The 11,773-nt window shown below is 32.8% G+C and overlaps 1 protein-coding gene across 1 annotated transcript; it reads left to right on the top strand.

Annotated features, from left to right (window-relative positions):
* Positions 1-401: 401 nt before the first annotated feature.
* On the top strand, positions 402-8,629 carry LOC132753106 (sodium-dependent glucose transporter 1-like). The gene is made up of 3 exons (XM_060743528.1): positions 402-537; positions 6,233-6,524; positions 6,929-8,629. Exons 1-3 carry the CDS (start codon positions 445-447, stop codon positions 7,375-7,377), a joined length of 834 nt encoding a protein of 277 aa, XP_060599511.1. The 5' UTR covers positions 402-444; the 3' UTR covers positions 7,378-8,629.
* Positions 8,630-11,773: the final 3,144 nt, after the last annotated feature.

Genomic DNA, 11,773 nt, shown 5'->3' with positions numbered 1-11,773 from the left:
TTCGTATATAATATGTGTATTTGCTATTTTTTATTGTAAAAGATATTGACTTGCATGTTATTGAGATAAGATCTTTTTTTCATCAACGTTGTTTGGCAAGTTTCGATCAATGCTTTTCATCAAGCGATTGCAACAGCTGGTTATATTAAAGCATTTATGAATCCATACTTTAAGGTTATTAGGTAATCCATCTGTAAACAAGAGCAACACACATGCAGAAATAAGTTACTGTAACTTCTTACATTAATAATATAATAACAGCAACATTTGTACAAGCATTTGCTATAAATAGCACACATATATATACATGTAAAGCTTTAATATAACCAGCTGTTGCAATCGCTTGATGAAAAGCATTGATCGAAACTTGCCAAACAACGTTGATGAAAAAAAAAGATCACTTGACATAAATGGTAAAACGACAACCACTGTTATGATACTCATATGGAATTACTATTTATAACAGAAAATAAAGTAATGGAGGGCATACACAGGAAGATAGTAACTGTCATGCTGATATTAGCATGGGTGTCGATGGTAAGTTGCTACACTATATCAACATTATAATTGAGCCGTGTCATGACAAAACCAACATAATGGGTTTGCGACCAGCATGGATCCAGACCAACCTGTGCCTCCGCGCAGTCTGATTAGGATCCATGCTGTTCGCTTACAAACCCTATTACAAGTAGAGAAACTGATAGTGAACAGCATGGATACTGATTAGACTGCGCGGATGTGCAGGCTGGTCTGGATCCATGCTGGTCGCAAACCCATTATGTTGCTTTTGTCGTGACGCGGCTCATATGTCTTATTTAAACCAAACGGATTAGATATACACATATATTTGTGTGCATATATATCTACAATTTTTTTCATCTGCACATTTGTTACTGTTTCGCACAGTTCTTACTGCAAACTTCACGATGGTTAGACAAAAAAAAATCGTCTGTGTAGGATTCGAACTTACGATCACTGTTATGTACAACAATTTAGACTTATGCCAAAGAAACAAATGTGTATTTATAATAAACGGTAATATGTACACTCATACGTTCGTAGTTAGTGGTTAAAAGTTTATGATTTTACTTGAATACCAAGGCAAGTGTGATCGTAGTGGCAAAGTGGTAACACTACAAATCCAGGGATAGCGAGTCCGATCTCGTCACTCTAACAACAGTCACTAACAAGTCTTTCGGAAGAGACTTCATGTCCCCAATGAAATGTTTCTTTACCCCTTGCACGTGAAGGAGCTAGTAAATTGTTCAATACAAAATCAAACAATTCTATCAAAAATATAGTACTGATACTAGAAACTAAGTAATAGTTTACTACAACATATTACTACATAGTTTATAGTATATCAGTTAATATATTTTTGATAGAATTGTTTGATTTCGTATTGACATGTATTTTGAATGTGTTGAAGTATATTTGGGTAGTATAGTGGGTCCTGGGGGGGGGGTACCTTTGGGGTAGGGCTTGGTCCCACACCGATAACCTGTGTAGACAAATACAACACATTTTCTTAATAATCCGACTTAATATGACTTAATCTACTCAGCTGACACTTAAATTGCTTGAGTGTTGGTACAAAAAAATCATATTCACTTGGTTATCTTAATCATAAAGATAAAGGGACGCATTTCTCGAAAAGAGAGTAGCGCATTGGGCCGAAAATTTATGTATCAACGATATCAGGCTGTCAGTTGTGCATAAAGCAAAAATTATTGACGTTTTTTGCGAGTTTCGATTATCTCGTCTAACCTTCACAATCCGGCTATATTTCTTTATACTGTCATCAGAATAGTTAGAACTTTTGTTAAATAGACAGATGGGCAAATTATATACATGTATTATTTGAGTTTATCCAGCTTAATGGAATTAAAACAATCATGATAATGTATGGCAGATTTCCTGTTAACTATACATACATGTATGTCTACAGGGATTCGTAACACGTTGTGATTACTGATATGTCGGGTATAATGTTGGGTATAGTGATATGTCGAAATAATATGACATTATGAGGTATATTATTCAGAATGATACATGTAGTAAATGCTATTGGACAAATACACATCTGTAAAACTTATATTGGACGAGGTGCAAGTCGAGGCTCATATAAAGGTATTGCAGCTGTGACACGTCTTGAACAATCAGTATTGTACCCGATATTGCATAAAGACATCTTTATTTCACACCACTAAATGATGTTTTGGAAAAAGAAACACGACCAGCCAGTATTAATCTTGAATGAGGCTAGCCAGTGTACAATAGTGAATTAATATAAATTTTATTTTTACCCTAAAAAAACGAAAACGAGGCAAGACTTAATACATTAATAAATGAATATGGATTTTTATAATGAAAACTTTATTTGGTTCAAATTCAATAATGACAATTGTATTTTTGGGGTGATTTATTTACCACCGGAGAGTTCTAAGTATAGTACATTAAGTCTTTTTGATGATTTAGAGAACGTTTTACTTGATTTCTCTGGGAAATATCATGATTGCACATTTTGCTTGTTGGGTGACTTCAATGCAAAAACTGGCAGACTGAGTGATTTTCAGGAAGTAGATAGTTACATTGCAAATTTGAACTTTGATCATGCTACCTATAATATTGCTGGTACGAATCAGCTTAATGAACTTGGCTTTACAAAAACATCACGCTTTACTTGTGATAATCATCGTCCTGACAACTTTGGTCGTAGGCTTTTGGAACTTTGTAAATTGGTAGGCTTATACCTGGCCAATGGAAAGGTGTGGTGCTGATGCTTACATAGGTAAAACCACAACTATATATGATAGTGTTATTGACTATGTTTTATTATCTGGTAGTTTATTTTCCAAGAATAACCTTCTTTGATGTTAAAAGAATTTGATCCTTTATTGTCTGATGTTCACTGTGTTTTAGAACTTGTGAGGTTCAGGCAGAGGATGATGATGAAAAACAAGGGTAATGATGGTTATCAATCTGATTGTGTAATCCACAAAGCATTGTGGACAATAAGGCCAGAGCAGATTTTATTAGTAAAATTTGATGACAATCTAGTATCAGATCTTATGAAAGAACTAGATGACTCTACTCAATTGAATGTTTTTGATCAGCGTAAAATAAATCATCTTACAGAAAAAGTTTCAGATGTGATTTTTTTCTGCAGCTCAAAACTGTAATTTGATCAAGAATAGTTATCCTTTAAAAGATAAAAAAAGTAAGGTTAAGAAGCCAGCATGTTCAGACAAGCCTTGGTTTGATCAGAGTTGTAGAAATGCTAGGAATGGTTATTTTTTTAGCAAAAAATAAGTATAGAGTAAACAGATCTTTATAAAATTTTGAAGATATGCAGAGGAGAAGCAAACATTATAAGACTGAAATTAACAAAACATTTAAAGAGTTTAATACCTGCATTGTAAACAAAATTAAAGGTCTTAAAAACAGTGATCCCAAATCTTACTGGAATCTTCTTAATAAGTACTCCAGTGAAAGAAAAACTGTGATAAATAAAATTTCATGCGAGGTCTTTTATGATCATTTTAAGGATCTAAATAATGTAGACTTTCATAATGAAGAAAATTTTAACGAGGTAGACATTGATGAGATAAGCAGCTATAATGAGGAATTAAATTTACCATTTACAGTTAATGAAATTCAGTCAGTTTTAAAGGCTTTAAAGAACAACAAATCTGCATCACCAATGGATAATATCTTAAATGAATATCTTAAGAATTTGCCCGGTTCAATGTTACCAGTTGTTTGCAAACTATTTAATATTATTTTTGATTCAGGTTTCTTCCCTGAAATTTGGAGTAAAGGGGTAATTCTTCCTTTATACAAGAATAAAGGTGATATTAATGATCCTGACAATTACAGGGAAATAACAATTTTGAGCTGTTTTGGTAAATTATTTACATCTGTTGTGAATAGTCGGTTGAATAAATTTTTAGAATCTGATAATATTCTTTGTGAAGAGCAAGCCGGGTTTAGTTTAGAAATACAGTACAGTTGATCATATTTTTTCACTTAAATGTTTAATAGATTTGTACTTGGCTAACAAAAGAAAACTATTTTGTGCTTTTATTGATTATAGAAAAGCCTTTGATTCTGTAAATAGACTTGCTTTATGGAACAAGTTATTAAGTTCAAATATAGATGGTAAATGTTTTAAGATAATACACAATATGTATGAAAATATTAAGTCCTGTGTTAGAGTCAGTGACCAATTTTCTGACTTTTTCTCAAGTCTGGCTGGCGTCCGACAAGGAGAAAATTTATCCCCAGTTTTATTTCTCTTTGTTTTTAAATGACTTGGACTCGTTCCTGTCTCAAAGATTTGAAGGTTTAAATTTCCTGTCTAACAGTGTTAGTAACACTTTAAGCACAGATGATTTTGAAGTTTATCTTAAATTGTTTATGTTGCTCTATGCTGACGATACAGTTATTTTAGCTGAAAGTCCTAATGAGTTACAAAAAGCATTAAATGCAATGTCTGATTACTGTAATACTTGGGTTTAAAGGTAAACACTGCCAAAACAAAAATTGTTGTGTTCTGTAAAAGTAAAAGGGGGTGGAATAATATTAATCCTCTAGAATTTGAGGGTAACATACTTGAGATTGTAGATTGTTTTGATTATCTTGGGGTTCAGTTTTCATTTAACGGAAAATTTTTAGGCACAAGAAAAAAAACTGATTGATCAAGCTCGAAAAGCTATGTTTTCTGTGTTTTAACAAAGTCTCGGAAACTTTCTTTACCATTTGATATACAATTGAGTTTATTTGATTGCAATGGTGGCTCCTATTATTTTATATGGATCCGAGGTCTGGGGAGTAGAAAATGTACAAATAATTGATCGTTTCCAATTGAAATTTATTAAATTAGTTTTTCGGACTGAAGCAATCTACCCCATCATGTATGATTTATGGCGAGCTAGGAATAATTTGCCTTTGTCTTTGCAAATTAAGTCAAGAGTTCTGAACTATTGGGGCAAACTGATTAATGATAAAAAAGATAAAATTTGTTCTATGCTGTATTGCATGTCAAAGAAACTTTACTCTGATTTTGATGTTGATTTTCCTTGGTTGATATTTGTGCATACTTCTTTAGATTCTCTCGGTCTGTCAAGTTATTGGATTTTTCAAACAGTTAGTTCTGTCCCACATTTTAAGAAAATTATTTCTGCTAGAATTAAGGATCAGTTTTATTCAAGATTGGCAATCTTCTATTCATGAATCCAGTAAATGTCTGAATTATAGAATTTTTAAAACTCAATTTGGTTTTGAAAAATACTTTAACATTTTACCATCAGATTTAGCAATAGCGTTTTTCAAATTTAGATGTATGAACCACTAAATGCCAATTGAAACAGGTAGATTTTTTAATTTGGATAGAAGTCTAAGAGTGTGCTGTTTATGTTCTGATAATTTGTTAGGTGATGAATTTCATTATTTATTTCACTGTTCCTATTTTCAACACCTGAGAAAGACATATTTAGACAATTCATTTTTTCATAGACCTAACATTATTAATTTTTCAAATTTAATGAATAGTGAAAGCAAAAATGTTTTATTCAATCTAGCAATATTCTGTAAGAAAATAATCTTTGTGCTTAATAATACATATTGATATATATATATATATATTTTTTTTTTTTTCATTTTGATCTCATTCTCCGATTCTAAATTGTTAAGTATAAATATGTTATATTTTTATTCTATTTTTTTTATTCTATTTTGTTCTCTTTTTTTTATGTACATAATTATGTTCATAACATTGCCATTTCAATTATGTATCACTTTACTTTGTTTTGTAAACATTTGTTATATTGTTGTTTTCTCACATGCCCAGTTGGGCCTTGAGATATCAATAAAAACTTGAAAACTTGAAACTTGAGCCAATGTAAAATGAAAACGAGGCTAAATTGGTAACATTGGATCCAATAATTATTCATATTAGAAGATCATGTGGACCAAACGCTAGAAATTAATTGGTAACATTTTATAAGGTATGAAATAAAATTATATCATACAATTGTGATGTTAGATTGATAACAACACACTGTGGAAGGCTTTTTCATTTATCAGATATTGGTAATAGAAATAAGAAATAAGTCAGCAAGTTGTTGCTACTTCGCTTTAAACGAACTTCGGATATAACGAACGATATTTTAATGTCCCATTGAGTTCGTTATAACCGGAGTCGACTGTACATGTAGTTTACATATTCTAGGGACTGTACGGGGAAATTGGTGGCCCGACAATGTTAGATCTTCGAATGTATTTTAATGCAAATGCTGAAGAGGTAGCACGCGCCGTATCTGCTAGTGGTATTGGCATGTTTCTCGGTGCTCTGATTGGTGGATTGTTCGTGGATATGCTTGGTACGTGGAAGATATTGCTGGTCACTGGCGTTCAGATGCTTTCTACAGTCACAATTGTGTCCATGTCATTTGTAGGGACAATTTCAGTTTTATGGTTCATGTTCTTTCTACTTGGAACAGCTGGTGGGGTCGTCAATGTAGGTAAGAAAACAATACGTGAAATATACAGATATATGTGGTACTTATGTACTTATGTAAATGAAAACATTTAGTAGTAAGAATAAATTACATTACATGAAAATCAATGACGGAGAGCTATGTTCATGGAATGCATTCCCTCAAATATCCAACGCCATGTTGCACACAACACTGGAACGGGACAAAAACGGGGAATGGATTTTTTGCAGGGCACTTTAGGTTTGACAGAATTTTGGGGCTAACTAACAAAATCAATGGTTTGGTTTGTGCTCGGCAGGATAGTTTATTAGGAAATTATTTTTCTCTCTTTGACTTGTTTGTTAAATGTTTGTATATCACCGGATGCTTCACTAGCGCTAGTGTTCGATGATTCATGTATCTGATTCTGTCTATTTACTTTTTTACAGCCGGGCAAAGGATAATTTTGGAAATGTGGAAGGAGAAGTCACCTGCCCCCATGCATGCTGCGCATATGGGTTTTGGAATAGGCGCACTCGCTGCACCTCTGATTGCCAATCCCTTTCTTGCAGTGCTTGAATTTACCCATACTAATGCAACTACAGCAGGAATTGAAAGTATCCCGAACTCAGCGTCTTACGTGATAATTGAGGAAACACGTGTACAAACGGCATATGTAGCAATAGGATTAGTGTCACTGGCGCTATCATTACCATTTTTTGTATATCCGTTTGTTAAGTGTTTTGTTATAAAAGATAAAAATAGAAACCAGTACGTCTCGTTTGACACGAATAAATGTTCGAAAAAAACAAAATTAAAAAAATTCATAGACACAATAAATCCAGCAGTGTATGCTGGAGGTTCTTTTAAATTCGGTACATTTGTTTTTTTATTGTGATTGGATTATACTTTTTCAACATGGTCGGGGGTGAACAGCTTTTTGGAAATTTCATAAGAACATTTTCTGTTGATGAACTCCGTTTTACCCGAGACGAAGCTTCATATTTGGACACAGTTTACTGGGGAAGTTTTACCGTCGGTCGTTTCACGGGAGCAATGTTGTCACATCATGTACATATCAAAACATTATTTTTAATCGATGTAATATTGAATCTTACAGCGGTGACTTTTCTTAACATATTGTCTACAAAGAACAAGTCACTTCTCTGGACTTTTACAGCAATAGTTGGATTTTTCGTAGCTCCCTTGTTTCCTGCGGGGATATCTTACGCAAATACACAGATTGAAGTCGGGGGAGTTGTTCTTACTTTGATTGTATTCATGACTGGTCTTGGATATATGTTTTATATCTGGATAGAAGGTATTTTCTATCAAAATTATGGACCAAGAACAGCTCTCTATGCAATGCAAGTTTCAGCAATATTGGTATTCGTAATTACTGTTGTTTTTATAGCATTTACATACAAGAGGAAAGAAAGATTCAATGTAGATATTGACACTGAACTTAAAGTGAGACCAGATGATACTGAAAATACCCAGTTAGATCAGAATTCCTTACAGTCTGAAGATTGATGATTAAACTTTTTATGAGCCGCGTCATGACAAAACCAACATAATGGGTTTGCGACCAACATGGATCCAGACCAGCCTGCGCATCCGCGCAGTCTGATCAGGATCCATGCTGTTCGCTATCAGTTTCTCTACTTGTAATAGGGCTTGTAAGCGAACAGCATTTATCCTGATCAGACTGCGCGGATGCGCAGGCTGGTCTGGATCCATGCTGGTCGCAAACCCATTATGTTGGTTTTGTCATGACGCGGCTCATATGTTATCTTATTTATTGTTGTTCTTATTATAGATTAATGTCATTTTTGATGTTAACTTCTGTAATTTAAATTGATATGTTTCTGTACTTTGTATATGTATTAAGTAACATGCATGTAATACGAAATGAAATAGCTCTTGACTGGTTTGCATTTAGGAAGATTATTTGTATATTTATTTTAACAAGACAAAATGCTTGGAAACATGTTTTATGCCTTATGCCAGTTGATCACAATCTACAATATTTTCTACGAATACAATTATTATAAGCAGGTGTACCTTGTGAGTAATGAAATAAAATCAAAAGTACCTGTAAAAGCGGGGAAATATACTCCCCAATGCAAATTTGTTTGAGGAAACGAAAAACTCTTCAACTAGTTAGGCTGTAAATGAGATTCATTAAACTCAATTTGATACGCAAAAATTGATGCCGCCAGCAATCAAACTCAATACTGTGGAGAGGTCTGATGACCATTCCAATTACGGAAATGTAAGCTATTTTTAGTTACTTCGGTAATCCCAGTTTGTTTCTATGAATAGGATTTCTATATTTTTTACTTAACTTATCGGTTTAAAACGTAAGTAGAAGGAAGAAATAAATTATAAACGAAAATGTTCCGTTTCAATTCGTTTTGCAAGACGCAAAAGTTAGTTTCTTTTATGATTGATATTTGTCTTTATTAGTTTTATACAATAGAGAATGGCTACTGTAGTAGTATTCTGTCTCCAAAGGACAGTCCTTCTTACCAAAATATCGTGAGCGAATCACACATAGAATTAGTGCGAACAAGTTAAAATTGCATAGCGCTATCACATTTGTCTGCGATCGAGTTATAGTTAGATCAACTGTATCTTATATTTAAACGCAATTTTAACGTGGAGTTTAAACTACAGTATAACGTATTCACGGGGGAGGAAGTGTTACACGAAGGATGAAGTTCTTATGATAACTTGTTCAGGAGTTATTGTGATAACTGTCAAGGAGTTCGTCGGAAAACATCTGTATACACTACAAAAACACTCGTTTAAATGGTTATTTTCATCGTTCAAAAAAGAGTTTTAGGTGCTAAATTAAACTTTAATGATTAAGCTTGTCTTACATCTTGTATTATGTGTCAAAGCCTAATTTGTTAATGCGGTGAGCGTAAATTACAAATTTTTCACACAAGATTACGTACTAACTGCAGCTCTCTTTCTGCCGATTTATTTGATAAGAACATTACCGACTCTCGTTTGTGTGAATGTGGTGCGAGAGAAAATGCTTATCACTACTTTCTTGAATGCCCTAAATATACTAACCTACGACCTGAATTAATAAGTACTATATCTCAATTTTGTAATCCTTCCATCAATGTCATTCTTACTGGTTCCACTACTTTACCTTATGATTCTAATGTATCAATCTTTAAATCAGTTCAAAAATATATCCGAGATACAAAACGATTTTAGCGTACTTAAAACCAGAGATGTCTTAACATATTTGACATTTACTAGATTATGCATCTTAGTTCCTCGTTATTGTTCCATCATTGTTCATCCATTTCTTCCTTCCTTTTTCTAATATCTTTTTTTCTTTAAATATTCAGTGTATATCTATTGTGCGTATCTGCTAATATACAGCTGTAAGCATTCAAATAAGATATTATTTTTCTTCTTCTTACTAAATTCTAAAACAAAAAAAAAAAAAAAAAAAAATACTAAAATAGGTGTTTGTCTATTTGTACTTTTTTGTGAGTTGCTTTATTCTTCAATCATTTTTTTTCTCTCTCCTTTTTACTGTTTGCTCTTACATATGTTACATTGCTAAATACTTAACTCTTAACTATTATGTGAATGTCTTTGAATACTTCAACTAACCGTTGTGTATGATAATGCCATGAACTGTGTTATTGTAAATTATTATAACTGGGAGAGGACATTTATAAGCTTTATAGCTTTCTGCCCAATCCCAAAATGTACTTTGTAAATATTGTTCACTTGTTAAATGTTTTGTTGAATAAATATGTTTAAACCAACCAAAGCCTAATTCACAGGCCATTTTTAATCGCCTCTTGCTTCAAATCTTGTAGTTTTCAGTAAAATTTCAAAATAACTTGCCAATTCACAAGTTTTGACCTGTTTATTTCTGGTCTTCATCCTTACCATACATAATTACCTAATTATAATGCAAAATTGCAATCATAAAGCACCGGCTAACAGATTTATAGTCGATTTTTTAAATGTCCTGGAGTTCTTGTGATAACTCTGAAGATGTCACAGAGTTCTTATGATAACTTTTGTTATTGCCAATGTGCTTCTTGTGCTAAAACACAGCACGTTTTAGCGTTTATTATTATTCAATAAGATTGTAAATCATTACGAAATGTAGTACGCTCATCCTTGGCGCAAAAAAATAGGATATATAATGTTGGTTTTGAGTGAATTTTAGTTCAAGAGATATTATTTCTTACCAATAGTATTTTTTTTTTGCATTTATTTAGGACCTGCGCAGAACCAACAACTTTCCGTTATTCTAGCTGAAAAGCTAAGTCAAATGGTTCAACACGAAATTCGTAACAGATGAAGAACTCAAAGCAAGTGATTTAAAGTCAGTAACATTAACAACTTCTGGTAAGAACCATTTCATGGACGAGAGGTAAATGTGTCGAACTAGTTATCTAAGGATATCTGGCCGTTTGGCTTTAAACCCCAACAGGGGCTAGCCGTTGTTTCCTTTAAGAAAAAAACACTTTAGATTCCTTATTTCTCTGTGCTTGTTGGTTTCAAGAACGGTCAACAGCTAAGATATTTTGTGTATAACATTGTCCATTAGATTTCTTTAACATGTATTTAAACAACGGACAAAGTATTACAATTGGTTTCACCCGGATCATTTGATTTTACATCGATTCTTTGAAATAATCTTCCAAACCAATACATAATCCTTGGCTATTAAGTTTGTGAACCTTAACGACATTTCTTTTAGTTTCTTGAAAGAAAGAAATTTTAAACTAGTGAACACATTTTCTTAAACTTTGACTTTGTAAAATCATCTTTCATTTCAACTTATCTTTCGAAAACACTTTTGATGAAAACATTTCATTGAATGTTTACCGATTTGCTTTAGGAATACAAATTTAACATTTTTAATTTTTATGCATCAATATTCGATCTATTGTTCAGACTGAGTAAAAAACACATTAATTTGTTCTGCGTTGTTTTGAGGCCATGTTGCTGCCAAGGCAATGGTCCAGTCAACATTTGTGCCAGGTTTGATTAGTATTTAAGCAGTTTTTATAGTTTTTTTAGCAATTTGAACTTGTAACGGGAGACTTTTCAATGAAAACAGACATTTTTTCACAAAAAGCTCATGAAGTAATGGGTTAATGAGTTATAAATTTTGTCAAACATCAACGAAACCACTACTTACATTACGTCAACGATCTCGTTTATTCATGCGCATAAGATTAAGAAAAGCACACAAGTGGACGAAGTTATCTGGTATTATGTGAGATGGATAGAAAGTTTAT

The sequence above is a fragment of the Ruditapes philippinarum genome, unplaced genomic scaffold, assembly GCF_026571515.1.
Source record: "Ruditapes philippinarum isolate M1 unplaced genomic scaffold, ASM2657151v2 ctg3094_1_1_1_1, whole genome shotgun sequence".
Lineage (NCBI taxonomy): Eukaryota > Metazoa > Mollusca > Bivalvia > Venerida > Veneridae > Ruditapes > Ruditapes philippinarum.
The sequence above is the reverse complement of the archived record's forward strand: the minus strand, read 5'-3'. Positions and strand labels throughout refer to the sequence as shown.